At 35.2% G+C, this 24213-nt stretch overlaps 1 protein-coding gene and 1 long non-coding RNA gene across 17 annotated transcripts in view; one reads left to right on the forward strand and one right to left on the reverse strand.

The window, feature by feature from the left end:
* Window positions 1–24213, forward strand: part of LOC141385846 (uncharacterized) — a 143233-nt gene that overhangs the window by 22136 nt on the left and 96884 nt on the right. The gene's annotated exons all lie outside the window — the stretch shown is intronic.
* arhgef28a (Rho guanine nucleotide exchange factor (GEF) 28a) overlaps window positions 1–24213 on the reverse strand; it is a 137438-nt gene that overhangs the window by 13745 nt on the left and 99480 nt on the right. For all 16 annotated transcript variants that reach the window (XM_068218239.2, XM_068218238.2, XM_073952343.1 and 13 more), the window contains 10 exons: window positions 23045–23170; window positions 22819–22936; window positions 22481–22732; window positions 22284–22360; window positions 19927–20105; window positions 19750–19841; window positions 16626–16808; window positions 13590–13822; window positions 9362–9409; window positions 6622–7137 (listed from right to left, as the gene is read on the reverse strand). In XM_068218239.2, coding sequence (XP_068074340.2) covers window positions 6622–7137; window positions 9362–9409; window positions 13590–13822; window positions 16626–16808; window positions 19750–19841; window positions 19927–20105; window positions 22284–22360; window positions 22481–22732; window positions 22819–22936; window positions 23045–23170 — 1824 coding nt within the window. The remainder of the gene's footprint in view (window positions 1–6621; window positions 7138–9361; window positions 9410–13589; window positions 13823–16625; window positions 16809–19749; window positions 19842–19926; window positions 20106–22283; window positions 22361–22480; window positions 22733–22818; window positions 22937–23044; window positions 23171–24213) is intronic.

The raw sequence follows: 24213 nt of genomic DNA on the forward strand, positions 1-24213 counted from the left end.
TTTTTAATTATTTTGGCTTGGTTGGGGCTTTTCAATTATCATTAATCATTAGCTTGTTTATTAGCACAGAGATGCGGCTGAAGCGGACATTGCCTCACAAGACCTAAGACTGATGAGCCATGAATTGCTCTCATTATCCCAGCTAATGAATCAGAGGCCGAGCTGTGTGAGGGAAACAGACGCTTGACCGTGACTGCTTCCTTCCAATGTGCAAGAGGTCGAGGAGAGTAAGAGAGAGAGATTTTTTCCTCCTCAGTGGCTTGACACACCTGATTTGACTCTGCCTGAAAAAGCAACATTGGCTTTAGACCTCGTGCATTCCTCGGCATGTGTTTGGGTTTCTGTTGTAGTCTAATTTATTTGTCAAGGCGTGTTTAGGTGGACTGGACACTAGCTTTAATCCAATCATGCAAAGTACAGTTCACTTCAAAGACAAGAAGAGAAGAAGACAACGAGAGAAATATACACAAGATAGGACAATAATAGCATTCTCTTAGAAACCGCAATTGCCATCAATTTTAATTCAAAACCAGACGTCATGTTAGTTTTACCAATGTTTATTTCAATATTGAAACCTATGTTACACTTAGAGGACAAAACAGATGCTTTTATGTATGGGAAACATTTTACTATACACTCACCGGCCACTTTATTAGGTATACATGTCCAACTGCTTGTTAATGCAAAATTCTAATCAGCCAATCACATGGCAGCAACTTAATGCATTTAGGTATGTAGACATGGTCAAGACAATCTTCTGCAGTTCAAAATGAGCATTAGAATGGGGAAGAAAGAGGATTTAAGTTACTTTGAACATGAGATGGTTGTTGGTTCAAGATGTGCTGGTCTGAGTATCAAAAATAACTGCTGATCTACTGTGATTTTCATGCAAAACCATCTCAAGAGTTTACAGAGAATGGTCAGAAAAAGAGAAAATTTCCAGTGAGTGGCAGTTTTGTGGGCGCAAATGCCTTGTTGATGCCAGAGGTCAGAGGAGAATGGCCAGACTGTTTCAGCTGATTTTCCCAGAGATGGGTTGCGACTGGAAGGGCATCCTGTGTGTAAAAACTTGCTGGATAAGTTGGCGGTTCATTCCGCTGTGGCGACGCCGGATAAATAAAGGGACTAAGCAGACAAGAAAATGAATGAATGAATGAATGTTTCAACTGATAGAAAGGCAATAGTAACTCAAATAAGCACTCATTACCACAGAGGTATGCAAAAGAGGATCTCTGAATGCACAAAAACAGCAGCAGAAGACCACATCGGGTGCCACTGCTGTCAGCTAAGAACAGAAATCTGAGGCTACAATTAGCTTAGGCTCACCAAAATTGGACATTAGAAGATTGAAAAAACATTGCCTGGTCTGATGAGTCTCAATTTCTGCTGCGACATTCGGATGACAGGGTCAGAATTTGGCGTCATCAACATGAAAGCGTGGATCCATTATGCCTTATATCAACAGTTCAGGCTGGTGGTGGTGGTTTAGTGGTGTGGTAGATATTTTCTCGGCACACTTTGGGCCCATTAGTACCAATTGAACATTGTGTCAATGTCACAGCCTACCTGAGTGTTGTTGCTGACCTTGTCCATCCCATTATGACCACAGTGTACTCATCTTCTGATAGCTACTTCCAGCAAGATAACGCACCATGTCATAAAGCACGAATCTTCTCAGACTGGTTTCTTAAACATGGCAATGAGTTCACTGTACTCAAATGACCTCCACAGTCACCAGATCTAAATCCAATAGAGCACCTTTGAGATGTGGTGGAATAGGAGATTCGTATCATGGATGAGCAGCCAACAAATCGGCAGCAATTGCGTGATGCCATCATGTCAATATGGACCAAAATCTCTGATGAATATTTCCAGCACCTTGTTAAATCTAAGCCATGAAGGATTAAGGCAGTTCTACAGGCAAAAGGGGGTCCAACCCGGTACTAGTAAGGTGTACCTAATGAAGTGACCAGTGAGTGTAGTATACTCACATACAAACATCATTATTCAAATTTAAGTTCATTGATATGATATTATTTCTTTCCTAAACACAAAATCAGAATATAACTTTTGTTTATATACAAACACTAATAAGTCCCTAGTACTAGCAAATCCCTAGTAAGATGTTCAGCACTGTAAAATTATAACGAGGGAAGCATGCAAAACATCTGAGAAACAAGGAACACAAATAAAGAGAGGAGAATGAGACCAAAGGGGATTACAAGACAAAAATGAAAGCAAATGGGATCAAGAAAAACAGAAAATATATAGCGTCTCTGCTTTGAATTCGTAACTGACAGTTTTGTTCCATCTTCAAAGTCAGATGAGAGCAGAGTTTGGGAGAGCTTTCCTCTGACATCACTACCTGGGTGTTTTGGCAACAGAGTAAAGGAGGGATGAGGACGGAGCAGAGGAGCAAAGAAATATTTCAGCGTTCAGAAGACAGCTGTGTTTCCAGACTCACGCTGTGCACCAAGCCTTTTATGACATATACACAGCTCACAGCTACAGCTTTTGGGAATATTTCAAACATACACAAACAGATATGGAGAGCATGCATATACACGCATAGGAACAGGCAGAAACTACAAAGACCCCAGAGCTAAACAAAAGCACCCTTGGTGGTAAGTTACTCAAAATAAACATACCAAAACTACTTTTAATCAGCCTCTAACTAACATCATTGCACAACTCAAATCATTGCATGAAAACCAGAGAAAGGTGACAGCCAAAAATCTTCTGAAGTTATTTTGGAAAATTAGAATATAAATATGCAATGACTACACAATTGATCTAAAAGATGTGGCAGAGAAGACAAAAGAAACATAAGAATAAGACATAAGAATTTAAAAGAGTTTAAAAGAAAAATGAATAATAGCTATAAACACTTGAATACAGTTTCCTAAACTAATGGCAGTGCATGGTCTGTTCCTATTAAATGTATTTTGACTGTGATTATTGCTACAATGACACTGTAAAAGGACATTTCTGTACTTTAGAAATGAACAAAATACTTTTATTCAGCAAGCAGATTGAAAAAGCTGTTCAAAAGTATGTTGCCCTACCCTGAGTGACTCCAACATACAAAAATGACTGATATTCAGAGCTGTTGGTTTCAGGTAATGGGAAATCTCAGGTTTCTGTCAATCCACCTAGCATTTTCACACGTGAACATCAAACAGTAAGATCAATTTGCTCAGAAGCTGTTTCAAAGCAGAGATGATGTAAAAACGTTCTTCGGCATGAACATTTGGAACATGCAATTTTAGATTTTAACCTCAGGCTGACCATCTATGGAAGGGAAGATTTATTAACGGAAAAATAAACCTAGTGCTTTCATTGTCCCCACGAAATGTGAGCAGGTTTGAGCCAAATTCAAGGCTGTATTTTTGTTGTTTGCTTTTTGCTGCGATTGTTTCATATGAGTGAGAGTAAGCTGAAAAGAAATGACTGAAACTTTTCATACATTTCATGCAATGTCATTCCCTTATGGCCAGTGGTCGAATTGTAAAAAATTTCAAGGGGGATGTTACAGTGTGTTTGTTGGCTACGCACCCACACAATTCTAACAAAATAGGTCTAAATACATTTTTAATTTGAGAAAATGCTTCTTTTTTAAATAACCACCAACCATCAACAATCTTAAGCATGTCATTTTTAAGAAAATCATGAATTAAAAGGACAATTAATTAATTGACAATGCAAGTCTTTGACTACCAGCAACTGTTTGATTGACTAAAAGTAAATTTATCTTTTTATTTACAACACTTTGTTTACCTTATGTGATCCAACTACATGAGCTTTTTTATATAAACTGAAATAATATCAGGAAGAAGCATACAGCATATATTATTAAACAACTATATATCATACCTTAGGGGGAAGCAGTGGCGCAGTAAGCAGTGCTGGCGCCTCACAGCAAGAAGGTCGCTGAGTCGCTGGTTCGAGCCTCTGCTCAGTTGGCGTTTCTTTGTGGAGTTTGCATGTTCTCCCTGCATTCGCGTGGGTTTCCTCCGGGAGCTCCGGTTTCCCCCACAGTGCAAAGACATGCAGTACAGGTGAATTGGGTAGGTTAAATTGTCCGTAGTGTGTGTGAATGGGTGTGTGGATGTTTCCCAGAGATGGGTTGCGGCTGCAAGGGCATCCGCTGCGTAAAAAAAACTTGCTGGATAAGTTGGCGGTTCGCTGTGGCGACCCCAGATTAATAAAGGGACTAAGCTGAATGAATGAATATCATACCTTCTGTTCTCTTCTTTTTAAAGATTCCAAAATGTTGTGTCTGAACTGCTGTCTTAGACATTTTGAAAATTGTGCGAAATGACACAAAAAACTGTATTGCGCTTGTACAGCGCTGCCTGTACCCGGAGGGCCAGAGGAAAAAAATAAACAAATAAATAAACTTTCCTTCATTGTTCATCATTCATTTTGATTGTGAAGTCTGTACCAAAAACCAGTATCACAAAGCCAGTGACATTAAAAGATCAAATTCAGTATATAAACGCATCTGATGGTGTGAACTATAACAGATTAATCAAGAATATAATTGAAACATGCTAAACGGCATTTTAAGCATTTTCAGTCAAAAACCAATATAAAGGAAATGCTTGATGCGGCTTAATGCATTAAATGCAATAAATGTCACCACGAGCTTATCTGCTTACCAAAGTTTGAATCAATAATAAGATATATTGGATTATTTCTTTTAATATCATTGATGTAATAATAAGGGTTTTAAGTAATAATAAGGGTAACATTTTAAAATGTCCCGCAGAGTCAGTGTTTGAAAACTACAGCAAGAGCTGCATATAAATCACCATTGCCATTTTTTAACATTCATTCACATATTTTCTTTTCTGCTTAGTCCCTTTGTTAATCTGGGGTCGCCAGAGCGAAATGAACCATCAACTTATCCAGCATAGGTTTAACACAGCGGATGCCCTTCCAGCTGTAACCCATCACTGGAAAACATCCATACACACTCATACACTATGTACAATTATACCACGTATAATTTTGCTTACCCCATTTACCTATTTTTCCCGGAGGAAACCCACGCCAACACGGGGAGAACATGCAAACTCCACACAGAAACGCCAACTGACCCAGCCGGGGCTCGAACCAGCGACCTTTTTGCTGTGAGGCGATTGTGCTACCTGTGTGCCACCATGCTACCCCCATTTTTTAACATGTTTGTTTTATATTTTCTTTTTCTTTTTTCCTTTAGAGGCGATCTATATATTCCTTGCTTGAAACAAATGAAACTTAACAGCTCTGTTCTGCAGTTCTACTGATGTTCTGACCTCCAGATCTCCACAAGAATCACTTGACTGAAATCTATGTTTACATATCATCAAAAAAGATATGATGTTGCACAGGGCAAGAGCAAGATTATGAGGGCACTTTCACTTTTTTTTTTTAAACTTGCAGTATGTAAGTTTTGCCTCTTTGTCATCATCTCTGTTTGAAACCTGTAGATCCATTTATATTTCGGCCACTTTTGTTCTGACAATCTACACAAAATAATTAATTATGTTACAATCGTGCTACCGATGGCGATTAAATCTAATGATTGCTTGGCTCATGTCAAGTCAAACTGTAATCAAATATCATAACCTTCCCTCCCCCTTGAAACGACCTTTCTTCACTTCCTGGTTACATAGAATTGCTTTAGGGCAGGCATACCAGTGGGTGTCTCGCTTCAGCTCTAAATTCATCTATATCTTTCTTCATTTTTGTTAGCAAGGCCTGTCTTTCAACAATACAACCAGTACCCAAAAAACGAAAATCATAAACAACCAGTGTTGGGTAAGTTACTTAAAGTAATAGATTACAAATTACTAATTACTACTGGGGAATTGTAATTTGATTATTTGATTACATTACTAATTACTTCATGTAAAAAGTAATCAGATTACTAATTACTTTGGTAACTACTCCCGATCCTGCACAAAAATATTTGATTTAGCCTGTTTAGGCTAAGTTGGGCCGCTATGTATTTTGGTGCCGGTGTCCACCTAGTATTGTTTTAGAAGGCTCTTTGTTCAAGTGCTTAAACAAGTTGCTGGTCAAGTTAAAATTAGTCGAAAGTTTTTTAGAGACAGGAAATAGACTGAAATTCACAGCAATATTTTTGTTTTTATGTTCAGTGAAATCAAAGTAACGTCTATATTTCCATTTGAAGAAGCAACCACTCTCGACAGCAGCTATTCTGCAGAAATGTAAAAGCACATGCTTATTAACTGACGTTGCAGCAAAAAAACATGATTTAAAATAAGCATTTTTTTCTTCCAAAAACTATATTTGTAATGTCAGTAATGCAATTACATTAACTTTAGTAACTGTAATCAGATTACACAAATTTAAAATGTTATTTGTTACATTACTGTGTTCCCCAAAAATGTAATTAGAATACAGTAACCCATGACTACGGAGCACGTTACACCCAACGCATACATTCATTTCATTTCAAGTGGATGTACATCACCTTAGTGGAGGAAAAGGACAATCTTAACGTCTGTTTCATGCCAACTTTAAATATTAATTACCATAGATTAATCATTGACAGCAAAACCTACATTTAACATAAACATCAGACCCGACTGAGTCCCACTCATCACTCACCTGTGTCTGCTGTCCGTCCAGTGGTATGACCATAGCTGGAAGGTTCTGCTGGCACCCGTGCTTCAAGCCCTCCAGCAGCATCTTCTGAGTCTCCAGTTTCTCCTTCTCCTTCTCCACATTCCTCTGGCCTTCTCTGAGCCTCTCCAGACTCTGTTGGTATTCCTGCAGCTGCTCCTGGAGCTCCTGCCGCTCGCTCTGCAGCCTCCGCTCCTCTAGGTGGCACAAGAGCTCCCTCTGCTCAAGCGTGGTCTCCAGTTCTGAGTGCTGAAGCTGCCGCGCCTGGCACTCCCTCTCCCACTGCTGGCGCTCTCGTACCAGGGCTCCCCGCAGACGAGCCACATCCGCCAGCTCTTCCCGGCGGCGCTCGGCCTCCCGCTGGCGCTCCTGCTCATGCAGAGCCTGCCCGCTGCGGGTGATGGATAGTGGGCGGGACTGTTGGTTAGGGGCGGGGCTTGACATCAGCAGGAGAAGAAGCTTCTGCACTTCATAGCAACTGTCTTGGATGGTAACTGCAGCCTATTCACAAAAAAGTAAGAATGTTTTAAGTAAGTCTTTAATGGTGAGATGAGTTTAGTGGTTCTTATTCTCTAAAATTAACTAATGCTAATGCCTCATTAACATAATATAGGTTTATCTTATGGTTTCTTTAATGCAAAAAAGGAAAAAAAATAGGGCTGGGGGATATGGCAAAAAAAAAAATCTCATATCACAATAAAAGTCATCTCATATCCTGATCCTCATATCATGATCAGAAATGTACTCATTCATATTTCTCACTTTCTTTAGAACTTCAGGGCTAATGTTTGATTCAAAATTTAGAATTATTCAATAAGTATATAATTAAAATATAATTTCACAAAAACTAATAATTACAGGTCCAACATAAAATGAAAAAATATAGCTAAATAAAATGGAAACATTGTACTTTCTAAATTGCAACTTTTGTTTGTGATATTGCACAGCCCTGTACTCAATTTACCCACCCTCAAAGTGTTTCTAAATCTTTTTAAGTTTCTTTTTCAATTGAAAACAAAATATGTTATTCTAAAGAAAACAGGAAACCAGAAGGCATTGACAATCTTGGTATGAAAAAAATAAATAATATAGAAGTGTAAAGTATGCCAACAGGTTTCCATCATTCTTCATAATATCCTTTATGCTCAGCAGAAGAAATGAACTCACACAGCTTTGAAACAAGGTGAATGTGAGCAAAAGATGGAAGATTTTCTAGGTGAACTATCCCTTTAATGCTTAATATGCTTAAAGGTTTGGGGTTTGTACAATTTGTTTTTTTATTATACATTTATTCAGCATAGATTAATTAAATTCAGATCGACTGAACTCAAATAAACTTTTTATTTCAACTAGTAGTCAAAAAAATACTGCAAAACGTATTACAGCTTCTATAAAAAAAACATAATAAGCAGCACAACGGTTTTCAAATCTGATGATAACAAAAAATCTTAATTATCAAATCTTTTCTGAAAGATCACGTGATACAGAACTATATGACTCATAAAAACTCTGCTCTGTCACAGAAAAAATATTTCAAATCTAATAATATTTCTCAATATCACGGTTACTGTATTAAATAAATGCAGCCTTCGTGAGCTTTCTTTAAAGAAATATACAACGTCTTAACAACATTGGACCTACGTATAAAAAAAGTGCACATTTCTTCACACACACAAGATATATACAATAACTACATCTGAGATGTGCGTTTTTGAGTGCTTCTCTAGTGCTGTCTCTAGTGACTTGTTAAAGAGAGCTGTTTTTAGTCTTTAAAACATGAGAAAAAAATTTGCATTTTTGAAACACATCCACCCTCTAGTATATTTCCAGGGTTTTTAGCTCAGCAGTTTTTGATTCCCCAGTAAAATAAAGTCTCTGGTAACATTATTAGTAGACATTGAAAAATTCGTTTCACACTTTCTTGTACAACACATATTACTGTCATTACTCAAGCGCATGTTACTCATAATGTAAGTTGCTGACAAGTTACTTAAAGACCCAAATCAACTGGTTCCGACCCGTGCTTCATTAGTAAAGAGGAACATTTGGCTGATTTTTCAAACATGTTGTATACTATTGTTGGATTAAAAAGTTTGAAAAAGAAGTTTCTCATTCCCATCAGGGCAGTATTAATATGAGTTCAGTAACATTGTGAAATAATAAAGATGTTAAAAATAAAAGATGTGTAATAAACAATTTTCAAATTGTACTTTTTAAACTATTTACATATGTAACTTATAACTGTGGCAAAGCTATGAGCTCAATAAACATTCAATATTAATACGGAAAACAATTGTGCAGCTCAATATTTTTTGAGAAACATTTATCAAAATTATTTGATGAAAAATTCTTTGGAAACGTATTACATGTCTCATTAAATAAATTAATTAATTTAGAAAAATGGAATACACCATTATATTTTTGAAAGAGTAATTCAAAAAGTTGTTAAGCAGAAATTGTAATCTCTTCTAGTTTATTCACAGGTGTGTGACTTCTATCTATAGTCTCCACATCAACTGCATTACATCACCTTCTATTCTACATCCAAACTACAGTGTGTTATAGAAGAGATCAAGTCACAGAAACACGTTTAGGCACTGAAATATAAGACTCAGACAGAGCTATTACAAGTGAGTCATGTTGCGTGTTTATGTGTGCATGGTGCAAGGCCAGTCCACTATAATTATTTCTTGAGTTGGTATGTGGTTGTGTGACACTGGCTCACCTGTAGACTGTACAGCAGCTGAGTCAAGCTCTGCACACTCTGACTCACCTGCAAACAAACAAAAACACTGAGTGACAGAAAGTTATGAAACATTACACCAAAACTAAACAAAGCCTTGTTTTTGTTTTGTCAGATTAAATAAGAATCTATTTTGGTAATTAAAGACTGATCTGGTAATGGTTAACTTAACTACTGGTGCTGATGATAAGTAACTCTGCAACTAGCAGTCATTAGTCAGAGTATTAGTAGACTGTCTGATTAATCATCTTAAATGGTCCCTCAACAAGTACCTTTGCAAAAACATCAGCTTGTTCTTCAAACCTCAAAATAACAGTTGATTAAGACTCTAATTAAAGTTGGTTAACATATCATTGCAAAGTTACTCATAGTCAACAAAATGTTAAAAGGTGATCTTCAAAATAAAGTGTAACCTTATGTTTGTGCTGTACAGCAATGTGTCCCCTTCTATTGCAAACAAAAGTGCAGTTTATTTCATTTATAGATATTTTTGGTAGGCATCTGCTTCATGTAGCACATTTTATGAAAGGTTGTGTTTACTTCAGCAGGTTCCTTAGGATGATTCAAATACTTCAGCATCTGTTGATTGAAACACCATTTGGTTCTTTATCTACAGAGTCAACAGACGGCATAGGAAACAGACGGTGGTGACCTGGGTTCAAGAAAACTGCCTCTCTGCCAAGTAGGTTTATAAAAGAACAAGGCAAAGCCTTCACTCAAGGATGCATGAGTAATGCACGAGGATCGGTATAGATTATCTCCCAAAATTGTTTGATAAGGGTTGTTTTGCTAGTTCAAGTTATCTTAAGTTAGGTAGTTTATATATCCATATATCTATATATATTATTGTTGTCAAAATCAGCGCGTTAACACATGCGATTAATTTTAACTATTTAACGCATTAAAAAACGTAGTTGCAGTTTTTTTATTTCCTGTTGTGGCCGACGTGTGTTTAAAGTTTTAGTATAAAACATTTAATGTCACATCACCAGGCTTTCCAGCGTTTCCTCTAGAGTTGCATGCAATTTCAGGTGTTTCATTTTTAATCTTTAGACTTTAAGTGCAGTTCAGCAGTTCACTTTCATTTAACAACATATTGTTAATGCCCCGTGGCAATTATTGGATGAAAATATTAAGTAAAGACTGCTGGAAGAGTGTTGTTTTAATAGAATTTGAAACCGCATGGCGAATGGAAAGACAAACCTCTGCATTCGTGACTCAGGTGGTCCTTTACATGGTAGACTCTTAATCAGAGTATTGTTGTCCAAGTAAATCTACTTAGTGAAAGTACCAGATGAAGTAGCACGCTGTCAAAGACAGCCCATTCCTCTGCCTTTAAGTTGATTCCATGCGCGCCCTATAAATTTTCATTATGTTTGATGTGTTTCCCCCTACAGTACATGCAACTTTTGTAAAGCCACATTGTCCCCCGATAATGTCAATAAACTGGACTCTCTTACCAACCGGCTAAATGTTAAGGAGGACTCAGCAAAATTATTTCTACTTCAATTAATGTTGTCAACTTGCAATACAACTTTACAATGAGTACAATTGTTTGTATTCAATACTTTATTATCATTTATTTACATATTTGCAATGCCTGTACACTTTCACAATTGTTTTAGAACTTCTGATTAAGTTGCCTATGGGAGAAATGACTAGGATTAATAAATTGCAGAAAGTGGTCAAACTACTTGCTCTACAAACAAGTGTGTTTATGACTATACAGACAAAGCTGAATAATATAATAAGAAGATGTCAGTTTGCAACATCAAGCAGCAGAACGAGCTGTTTATGACGTCTAAAAATTAATGACAGTGAATGAGACTGGAAATTTGAGCCAAAAAGATTCAAATGGCTGCACCCGCTCATATACAAAGAATAAAGTGAATACAACAGTTCAGTCTGGTTCTTGAATCTAATTGGCTGATAGCCATGCGAAATTATATAAATAACAGCACAAGTACAGTCCCTTTACCCTTCCACCCATACTCACTTTGTATTACTCCAGTCACATACAGCAACAAGCAGAGGACACACTACAGTTTGACAAATATTGCAGCTGTTGAACAACAATGTACTTTTCAGGCTTTTTTTATGCCTGTAGTTGAATGTAGTTGTTTAGAGTGCAACTATGCAGTTGATTTATAAGGATAGTGAATATTTTAAATATTCATAATTTCAGAGATTCAGTGCATCGGCTGCTATCCACATGTTTAAGCAGACCAAAGGAAGTGACAGTTGACCAACAAAAGATGGCGACAGAGATCTCATAATAAGTGGGAGAAAAACTCAGCATTTTCTCAACGTAAGTTTCAAACTACAGCTGAATAAATCATCATAATCAGGTAAGTGACATTAAGTCAATCTCTCTCTTGTATTTATTAGGGCTGTATTTACTATACACCACAGAAACTAGTAGTGTTTGCCTTTTTATGGTTAATCATTGTGATCTCCTGATTACAACAGAGAAATACTGGGGCATCTCTGTAGACTGATGGCAGCCTTATAATATTAAAATGTGAGCAAAAATCACCTGTTTTGTAATCACTTTAGACATTATACAGGAGGATCATTCAAATAAGAAGAGAGTAGTTCCTCATACAAAAGAGTTTTTGAGACTTTTTTTATATACACTATTATGCCATCAAACTGTTGTATAGACGCAATTTTGCACTCATAGCAGTGCAATTTGGCTGTATATCGACACTGGTGGGGGGCACTAAGGCACTCGGCCTGTGGCCTCGAGCCAAAGCATGCCTTCCACCGGTGCTGATTTACAGCCATATCACACTGCCATGAGTGTGATATTGTTCATATATATATATATATATATATATATATATATATATATATATATATATATATATATATATATATATATATATATATATATATATATATACACACATACATATATATTGTGTGTGTGTGTGTGTGTGTGTGTGTGTGTGTGTGTGTGTGTGTGTGTGTGTGTGTGTGTGTGTGCGTCATGGATTACAAAACCAGAGATTTACACATCATCTGAAAGCTGAATAAATAAGCTTACCACTGATGTATTATTTGCAAGAATACCAAAATTTCCCAAGGTATGGGTATCAAAAATCTGGAATCTTATTCAAAAAATTCTAAATATTGAGAAAATTGCCCTTAAATCAGTCTAAATTAAGAGATAGCATTTACCAATCAAAATTTAAGTTTTGATATATTTACAGTAAGATAAATGTATTGATGGAACATGACATTTACTTCATTACTTAAATCATTTTCAGCCATTCAAGGTTTTTAATGCTATTGTCAAAAATATACACAGACAATATAAACACCACATATGCATACAAAAAGAACCATTTCATTTCAAGATGTCAGTTGACTTTACTGTGGAAATATAAAGGGAGGAGTAGTGCTTTAAGTCTCCTCTTTTGTTTTGAAATAAACATAAAACAAGTTTGCCCTAAGATTTAAGCCATCTATATATTTATATATCATTAACAAGTTTATAGCACCACCTGGTGGACGCACCAGTATTTTTGAACGTATTATATTTCGATGAATTAATTATGCAGCATAACAGCTTTTGCCAAAAATCTTTAATAACTCAAATAAATATAAATCGTATGTTAATGCTTAAAATTAAACTGAAATAAATGTCAAATAAAAATTAGTAAATAAACAAATAACATACAAAAAGTCTAGTAAAAGCATTTTTTAACAATGTAATACCTTTTAAATATTTAGAATCTGCTTTTATGAGCCTGAGACCATGTCAGCAGCACAAAAGCCTTATCAGCGTGACATACTGTGCAGTGCTCAGCAAGACGGCAACGGCAGCAGAAAAGAGATCCAAGAAAATGAAAGCCTAATTCTTCGCTTTTATTTTTAATGAAACGGGGCCCTTGAGGCAGTGAAATGGACTCCTCTTATTTCAAGCTCATTAATACTTAGTACCATAAAGAATGAGATGTGATAGTGAAAGAAGAATGTAAATTATTAATGTGAGGAGACTGTACCTCTCGTGCTGAACACGGCCTTTTGGGTAAGACTGCCGTTTAAATCACTAATACTGGAAGATATTAAATACTGCTCACCCATAATAGTATATTTCTATTAGTAATCATTGTGTGACATTATACTACCACAATTCATCTTCTAGTAGTCAAATAATGGCTATTTAAGTGCTGTTTATGGGCAGGATTTATAGCACATTTACCTTCAGCTGTAGATTGTGGTCAGAGTCCGAGTTGTGATTAAAGGTCTGTGCTTCTGAGCTTTCCTCAGTTCTCCACTCCTCCTCCTCACTCTGGATGGGGTCTGTCAGTGGACTTTCAGGAGGCAGAGGAGATGGAGGAGTGCAGGGTTCAGGTTTGTTTAGATCTTCTGGACCGGACGGGACGGGAGGAGTGGAAGCACAATGAGAGGAGAGAGCTGCTCTTAGGCTCTCCGCTAAAAGAGTGTGAGAGAGAGAGCAGGACATTAATATACAGATATATGGTATGCATAGAGTTATGTGGATTGTGGTTCATTAACATGATAAAAAGTGGTCCTTTAAGAAAAAAAAAACTCTTGAAGCATTTTGTACTAATAAATATGTGGTTATTTAATCCTCCTCAATAATTTTTTTGAAAAAATAATGTAAAACAAAGCAATATTTTGAAATATGTTTATTTAAAATCTAAATTTTTCAACATATTTTTTTATACAAAATTATATGTAGAACATATTTTTAATCCATTGATTATTTGTTAAGCACATTTTCATGGACCTGAAAATGAGAGTTCCAACTTATACGGTTTGGACTTTTCACCAAGTATAAACTTGGCAGATGACTGCTGAAGTAGAAAGTGGTTTTAGAAACATTATTAAATAAATGAACAAACAAACAAATAAACAAACAAACAAGAACTTGTCAGATTAAAACAAGTTAATAGAAATAGAAATATATTACTTTTGTGAAAAAAAGGACAAAATCTACTCCAAAACTGTTAGGAAATTCAAATCTATAGATCTAAGTAGTTTCAAATTTGAGGTTGATAGAATATAGATGAGTTAACTTTTTATTTTATATGTGCAAATATTCAGTATTTTGGGTACAGGCCTCTTCTCTGCCATGGTGCAACTTAAGCAAAGTCCTTTTCTTCAACATCTCTCCCTCCTATGGTGTTCTCTTCTCTACCAGTGTGCCCTTTGCATTATACAGATAATCTAATAGTGTGTGCTTCTCTCAAAATATTAATCAATTTCGCCGTCACTTTAAATTTACCTCTGCATTAACAAATACATAATAATCATCTTTTTCTTTCTGCTTTCTCAGATTCTGTATTCTCTTTCTGGGAAAAGAAAGGTCTGAAATGCTTAGAAGATCTCTTTATTAACAACGTGTTTACAAATTTTTCAGAATTATCATCATTTAATCTGCTCACCTATTTCGTTATTTTCAAATTAGACATTGTGCTTCCTCTGCTCTCTGAGTTTCCCTCCCTCCCTGCCTACAAGGTCTCCATAGGAAGAGGTATTTAAACTGAATGCTCATATGAGTGGGATCATTTCTAATATATATGCAATTACCTTGTCAAAGAATAACTCTCATAATATTAAAGCTGTCAGGGCCTAGGAAAAGGAACTTATGAGTTTGAAGATGACTATTGGAGTGCAGTATTAGACAATGTATACACCTCAACTTAGTGCACTTGACTCAGTTTATACAATTTAAAACAATACACAGAGCTCATCTCTCAAATGACAAACTTTATAAAATATATCCCAATGTTTCAGATATGTGTGATAAATATGAACCTATGTTATGTGTTTGTATTTTGTCCCAAGCTGCAAAACTATTGTATTACTTTCTTTAAAACAGTTTTTGATATTCTGGGGGTTAGCTGTTTGCCCTTTAATCGCTGGTGTTCCCTCTCAGTGTCAACCTTTAAACCAAAGACATGCTGACATTGTGGCTTTTACATCTCTTCTCGCTAGGTGCAGAAAACTGTTGTCTTGGACCTACCCACAACCCCCCTCTATTTCACTGTGGCTCAAACATTTGGTCCTTTTTTTAAACTTGAGAAAATTAAATACAATATCAGAGGTGGGGAAGAACAGTTTTTTGAAAACTGCCAACAATTTTTTGCATTCTTTAATCACGTAAAAAAATTTACTGTGGCTTGAGCGAAGATATATGTGTATGTATGTATGTATATGGTTTGTTATTGTTTTTTTCTGTATTTGTATTTATTTTATTCATTAGTATTATTTATTATGTTATTTTATTCATTTATTTTTAGATTTTGATTGTTTTATTTGGAGATTGCTTTGTGAGTTGTTGAAAAATGTAAAATGCTATTTGCAAGAATGAACTATCCATGACAAAAAAAATATTTGAGGTTGATAAATATAAAGTATTTTATCTATATAAAAATAAAACAAACAAGACTTTATTTGGAATAAAAAATATTATCAGACATAATGTGAAAATTTCCTTGCTCTGTTAAACATCATTTGTGAAATATTTAAAAAGATTAAAAAAATTCAAAGGGGGGGCTAATAATTCTGACTTCAACTCTACATACAAGCAGTTCTAAACAGTTAAGAAAAAATTTAAGCCATTTTAAGGTCAAAATTATTAGCCCATTTAAACTAATTCCTTAAACTATTTTTTTCCGATTGTCTGCAGAACAAACCATAATTATACAATGATTTGCCTAATTGCCCTAACCTGCCTTAGTTACCCTAATTAACCTAGTTAAGCCATTATTAATTCCCCTTTAAGCTGAATACTAATGTTTTGAAAAATATCTAGTCAAATATTATGTACTGTAATTATGGCAAAAATAAAATAAATTAGTCCTTAAATGACTTATTATTCAAAGTTATTAGAACTATTATGTTTAGAAATGTTTTGAAAAAATCTTCTCTCTGTTAAACAAAAATAGGGGGGGAAAAAACAGGGGGCTAATAATTCTGACCTCAACTGTATATTATATTATATTATATTATATTATATTATATTATATTATATTATATTATATTATATTATATTATATTATATTATATTATATTATATTATATATTTTGTATCACTCTTATCAAGTAACACTATTCTGAAATAAACTAAAAAAATATAATTTCTTTTTGTCAAAAATAGACAAACAACACTTGAATATTACAACTGTAGCCTTTTTTAGAATTACAAATGTTTTGCTGTTATGTTTGATCCATTAATGTACACCTGATGACGAATGAGCAGACTCACCCTCTCTGAGAGCGGCGCTGAGTAGTACTCCAGCCTGGGGAACGTCTTCAGTGCTGGGTCGTACCAGCAGCCTGGGCTCTGGTCCTGCCTCTCGCTGGCCTGCCATCACTGACAGCTCGGCATAGATGTGCAGCTTCTCCTCCAGATTGGAACAGATGAGGTGATCATGGCCACACAGCGTCTCTGTGGAAGAAAAGTGATGGATGTCATGTTCAATTTGTTAAAAAGTATAAACAAAACAGGAGTACCTCTACCGGCTACGTTTTTATCTAAAGAACAAAATTCTAATATCACATAAATCAGTAATCAACAAAGCATTGTCTCCATCCCATGTGATTAAGAAAATATATGAATTAGGGCTGAACAATATAGAATTTAAGCATTGATTTCACAATGTGTGTATCTGCAACAGTAACATTGCAGATTTAGATTATTTATTAAAGATGAAAAGATAAAGATATTATTAAATGTTTTTTAAACATTTTTATACAATGATGACCATGTTATTTTACAATTGATTTCTCTACTTGAATACTGTTAGACATCCCAGAAAACCATAAAGCACTGATTTTTTTTTTATTTTAGCTTGTAATCAATTAGAATTTATGCAGATGCACTTCATAGAAAAAGGCTTGATCGTCTCAGTCAAAGTAAATGAATGAAAACTATCAAAATAGAGCTATTTAAATGATCAGGGGTCCATTCTACGTACGTGGATTACTTAGTTAGCTGGATTTGGATATTGACGATTTGACATGATCCAGGATCATTAAAAATATATATATATATATTAATAAATCTGCAATCTGCAAAAAAAGTGAAAAGTGAAAATTTATTAATATGTTCTTTTTAGATACAAACGCGTACATGCACAATATTCATTCATTCATTTTCTTTTTGGCTCAGTCCCTTTATTAATCCGGGGTCGCCACAGTGGAATGAACCGGCAACTTATCCAGCACATTTTTACACAGCGAAACTTATCTCTGGGAAATATCCACACACACTCATTTACACTTATACATTACGGACAATTTAGCCTACCCAATTCACCTGTACCGCATGTCTTTGGACTGTGGGGGAAACTGGAGCACCCAGAGGAAACTCACGCAAATGCAGGGAGAACATGCAAACTCCACACAGAAACGCCAACTGACCCAGCCGAGGCTCGAACCAGCGACGTTTCTTGCTGTGAGGCGACAGCACTACCTACTGCACCACTGCGTCGCCCATGCACAATATTCAACTTTTTTGTAAAAAAAGGATAATAATTTATGCAGTCATCATGCACGTGTTTTAGCCACTAATATACAGGTGGTAGATACTTTTACTGATATCAAAATGTTTTTTTTTGATGCAAAATTTATTTATACAGTTTTTCCTTTTGCCGATTAAAAAAAACTTGAGTAGGCCTAGGCTACTATAGTAAAGAAAATCTTCTCTAAATGTAGAACTAAATACATTGATATGCATTAAAATACATGATAAATACTCTTGAAACATGAAAGTGTAAAGCCTGCAGCTCACAACAAATGTGGAAAGTTATTGCGCATCATATTTAACAAACTGTTTACTGCTAATTTTATGTAATTTTGCTACATGGATAACTGAATATTAATCAGCTGACGTCATTACGCTGCTGTGCCATCAGCCAATTGTTGCATTACTGATCATGATTTCGAGGATCTATAGAACTGTCCTTCACAACACACGCAGTGATCTCAGATTAGTTCATCCAGAATATAGGCAATGTATTTCAGTGCATTTAAACAAAACAGATTTATTAAACAGATATATTGATTAAAATAATATTTTAGTCACCAAACATATTTAGAAGTTGAAAGATAATACAATTCAATTCCAAAAAAAAAAAATTACAAACTACAAAATGTCAACAAAATATTTTTGCTTCTCTTGATTTTTCCTCTTTTCTAAATTTGTGTTTAATATTTTTCTATAACATAAATTTGGGTGTACTAGTTTTTGGACTGTTATCGTAAGTTATTCTGTTAGATAAGCTCCAAATTTGGCTTCAGTACTGACTAATCTAATGTATATGCACAAATATAGTAATTTATAGCTTCATATTTAAAATGTGAATTTAAAAGATTTGTGAGTGGTGTATTTATATATGCTGAGCACTGTAAATTTATGCTAGTGGGAAACCCACTTCAGCTCCTTTTTCTTCCATAGCACTGTAAATAAGTTGTGCCTCAGTGCAGCAGAGAGCACAATAAGCTGTTATTTTGTATTTTTTCCTGATGTTTGAGAAAAATGATTGTGTAAGACAGTTCGAGGAGATACCTACTGTATACAAAGTCATTTTAATGGGGTGCTTTCATTAGGGCGTTTGCAGAATTATTAAAACAACATTTGAGATCAGTCCACTGGTTAGCTCAGTTATCCAAACAAATCTGTCTATGCTGTTTCACCCTCGTTGTAAACTCAGCACCATGGTAGGTAGGGCATTCTCTTACCGTACACCCAAACTTTGGAATGCTCATCCAACAAACATTAGGAATGCTGGTTCCTTGGACTGATTTAAGAAGCTCATCTTTATAGGACTATTAGTGATATCTTTTTATTCTTACTGTGTTTTTTTTTACTGCATTCTTTATTGTTTTATTGTGCTTTGTTGTTTTTTACTGTTTTGTAAGTGCTTTGGGTCTTAGAAAAGCGTGTTATAAAAAAAAAACATGTATTATTAGTTTTATTATTATTGCTAAATAATATGTTGAAACAAAATCACAGACATTAAGTCTCATCAAGACATTTACTTTATGCACATTTTCATTTTCATATCTATTAACTGAATAAATTATTAAATGTTTTACCAGTAATAAAAAAATTTTAATAGCATAAAGTGGACTTAAAAATGCATGAACCAACGATATAAAGCAATAGTCTAGGTACTGTGTACACACTTTATTAGCCAATCAGCTTTTGTCAGAACTTAATTTTGCTGCAAATCCAAAGTATTGGCCTGTACTAGCAAAGTAATTTGAGATAAACCGAGATAAATACCAATGCTAATGTAGCAATACTGCTAGTTATTCTAAATTATAAATTTCATCCATTCTAAACCTCCTTGGATTCATCAGCACAGCTGGTGAGCTTTTTTTACCTTGCAGCCGGTGGATCTTTTGGACCTTTGCTTCTGTGACTCTCCTTTCCTCTTCTGACTCACTTGTAGTTTCATCCTCCTCTTCAGGGCAACTTTACGAAACAAATACAGTTTAAAATTAGAACACACTCTGCTCCTCTCAATTTCTGTGCAACAACATGCATCATCACTACACACTTCTCCACGGCCTCTCTGATGAGTCTCATCCAGGCGTTGCGTTCATCTTTAGAGGCTGCATGCACCTCGTACATCTCAGGCCCGGCTGAAGATGCACTGATCAGAAACATGCCTCTCTCTTCATTGGCCACCTCACGCACAATTAGTTTCTGCAAAGAGATCACTGGAGGCTTCTGGTCCTGACAAATACAGCAAGACGACAAATGTAATTCTGCACAAATGCATACAAATGTTTACACTTCATATAGTTTCACACTATTTCAGGTCACATGCTTTAAGAAAAATCAATACTATTATTTAGCATTAAATGCATTAAAGTGATCAAAAGTGACTGTACACCAGGGCTATTCAATTAGTTTGTCATGGAGGCCAGGTAAAAAAAACAGTTCCATGCAACAGAAATGCAGCGTTGAGAAGCTTTTACAATCAACTGTAAGAATCCAACTGTTTTTGGCTGCTCACGCCACTAAGGTTAATTTAAGGTGACTCAACCCTTCAACTGGAGCTTGTGCTGTATTGAACAGACGCACCTCACTTCGTAACTATAGTGGCCATATTTCACCTAAACTAAATTTATTTTTGGTGTCTTGGTCACACTATTTGGAGGGCCGGAACAAATTGCCTCCAATTGAAAACCCTGCTGTACACCATAACGTTACTTGATTTTTATCATTAAATGTTTATAAATGCTGGTCCTTTCCATTTATCAAAAAACACTGAAAAAGTGTATCATGGATAAAGCTAAAATATTTAAGCAGCACAACTGTTTTCTAAATTTATGACAATAAGAAATTTCTTGGGCATGAAATGATCATATTTGAATTATTTATGATAGATCACATGAACCTGAAAACAGGAGAAATTATGCTCAAATTTTTACTTAAATAAGCATTTCAAAATACTACAGTTTTTCCTCTATCTTTGGTTGAAATTAAGGCATAGGGAAAGCAGATATTTCAATTCTAATCCAATTTCTAAACGCATCTTTTTTATTGCATGTTTGATAAACAGGGTTTTTGCAAGTCTCACCAAGGTAAATGTAAGACTAAGACATTTTTAAGACCATTATGAATGAAATTTTAGACTTATACAGGGCTAAATGCTAACAATATTTTTCAAATATCCCAGTTAGAAAAGATTTTCACTCGCCCAATCAAAAAATTATTATAATCGAATACATTTCATAATACAATAATAATATTATCCTCAATAGTATCCTCAGCTGTAAATAAGTGGAAAACTTTCAAGCAAATGTTACTGTAAGGACAGTAACTAAATGCTGTTTGTAAAAAAAAGTTCAGTTTTATTGAGAAAGATTGATGGTGATTGTATGGATCTTAATGGCCAGATTGGCTAGCAATACGGTACATGAACAAAGAAAAATTTTACAAGGCATTTATTGCCATTTCCTGAAAGTAGCAGCAAATAGTTTACATCAGATCTTGAAAATAAACCATTTGAAATTGAACTTTAGAACTAAACACACATAATTGATACAGCATTTAATAATGTTAAATAGGGTTAATATTTATCAAATATATTATCAACCTTACAATTTCGTGCGTGAGTGCATAATCTGGGTTTCCAAATGGCTGTAATCAAATTTCTGTAATGTTTTGTCCGGTGCAAACAGACAAATTGCTCATCACTGCGTATCTCTTCATGAAGTTAGGACATAGTGTTACAATCTAACCTGCTAACCTAATGTATATGTTCACGATATTTATATAATTTGCTAATTAATATCCTCATGTGGAACTGAATCTGATTCTCATTTCAGATTCTGCTACTGTCCACCAGAGGTGAATGAATGAATGAATGAATGAATGAATGAATGAATGAATGAATGAATGAATGAATGAATGAAATGCGTGGTTTTCCACAAAGGCAACCCAGGTTGCTGTAATATAATTGCTAAACCGGGCAAGTTAAAATGACCAAAAACAAAGACATCGTTCCGGCAAAGCAAAATATTTGACTTCAGCACTGCTTTTCAGATGTTCACTTGGCATGTTTCTAAATATCTTCAAACATATGCTATTTTTATGCTTTAGAAGAGTCAAAAACCTACATACAGCACCATTTAAGGCCTGAGATTAAAGACATTTTTTGACTTTTTAAGACCCCACAGATACCCTGATTAAGCAAGTGCAGTTTTGGTGAATAGAAATCCAAAAGAAATGGAAAAAATACAAATCCATTAATATTTCTTATAAAAAATATTTCTAAATATTGCTGTAAAATGTAGTCTTGGTAAAGGGCCTTTAAAATATATATTTTAAAATCATACAGACCCAAACATTTGAACTCTTATGTATGATTATGAAGATAAAAGCACAGTAAATCCAGAAACCAACCACAGTAGCAAAAATGTATTTCTGATCTTTCTCCTGAAGGAACACCAGTGAATCAGACAGCAAAAATGCCAGAACATCTGTGGAAGATCAGAGATCATATAATGCAGTCAGATCCATCTAATTTCCAAGATCATTAATGGCGATAGATGCACAATATCTTTTATGTTAAATATTGTATTAAGTGTTGTCAGTCTGACCTTTCAGTCTTCCAGTGGCTGTCTTCCAGAGCAGCGGGCCCTGGTGCAGCAGATTCCTGCCGCTGGTGATGTCCTGCTTGCGGAAAGTGCAGCCGGTCTTCAGTTTGGTAGAGCACTTGTTCTCCATGCGGCCCAAGACTTCACTCAGCTTCTGGTTCTGCTCATACTGACTCACATATTGGTCCACAGCGGAGATCAGCTCTCGGATCAGGACTAGAGCTCGAGAGAGGTCAGAGTGCTCTTCTGTGCCCTCTGAAGAAGAAAAAAAAAGTATAGACGTATGTGTCTGGTATGGTTATGATTTTACATGCATTTACTGTACAGTAAGGACAAATTACCGTCTGTGTACTGGAGTATTCTCTCTAGGAGGACAGGGTACTTTGTAATTCGCTGCGTCACTAACAAAATACATTCTGGGATCTCTCGCCTCTTCACCAGCGAGTTACTACTCTGTTGCTGTAGAGCCGAAAAGATGCGATTGGTTAAATGAATTTCAGTGCTGCCAAAAGCATCTATTATGCATTAATATTCGACTTATAAAGTATTGGTTGATGGGTCTCTCACTTTGATGAAGAGCTGAAATCTCTTGTTCTGCTGCTGAAGCTCTTTGAAGTAACTGACTGCTTCTGTGTGATGACTGCAAAACTCTCCATACACCTGCTTCATCTTCTCTGCGTTCTCCTGGGAGAACTGAGATCAACACGAACACACGTTGGAGAGGTTTTTATATCACATTGGTGATTTATTAGCATGGACAAATAAGCTAACAGGCAGATCTGTTACAGAACACAGTATCAATCAAATAGAATCTTTTGTTTTTTACTGTCAAAAAAAAAATTTAAAAAATGAAAGCACCACATAAGTCTTAAGGGTTGAAAAAGAATGCGAAATGTAAATCATGCCAATAACTTGTACACACAATACAAGCTATAGTGTTACCCGTTGGCAGGTATCTTGTTTTATTCTAACAGTGCCTTTGAACACAATATGGTTTACTGTGATGATCAAAAGTTACAGTAATGGCATTGTAATTATGCAAATTTGTAATCTGATGTGCATGTTTCACTGTGACCTTTTCAAATGAGCAGCTCATGAAAATAGAGCTACAGTATGTACCTGTAAAAGGGGCATGATAACATTTTATTATATTAGAGAGGCTCAGTTCACCCCTATTGGTGAACTATTATCATCACCAACAATCTCTACATGTGCTGCAAGCCCCAATTAATATGCATTTGAAAATGCACAGTTACATTCAAAAAATTATTTATAATAATTATAAATTCTTATCTAAACTCATTGTTATTAATTTTTTTTATTAAATTAAGAACAATAATACACTGATAATAACAACAACAACAACAACAACAACAACAACGACAATAATAATAATATTGCATCTAACAATCTTAACTTTTGTTAATTTGATTATTTACTAACACATTTTTACACATATGCATCTGTTAAAGTGATTATTGTTAATAGACCTTTAAAAAAATTTTTTAATAGATTCTTGTTAAATAACTTTAACAATGAGTTAAAAATACCAGTAGCTATGTTTCCGTCCAAAAATGCTAATGAACTAGCGATTGAATGTGCAAAACTGGATTATCGCATAAAAGACGTGCGAATAAAGCTGCGTTTCCATCCAACGAGTCAAAGCGAACAAAATGGTCACTTCCTGAATAACTGGTGCCAAATCCTCACCTTGAAATTGTAAGGTTCTATCTGCA

This window comes from Danio rerio, chromosome 5 (genome assembly GCF_049306965.1).
Source record: "Danio rerio strain Tuebingen ecotype United States chromosome 5, GRCz12tu, whole genome shotgun sequence".
In the NCBI taxonomy this organism is placed as follows: Eukaryota; Metazoa; Chordata; class Actinopteri; order Cypriniformes; family Danionidae; genus Danio; species Danio rerio.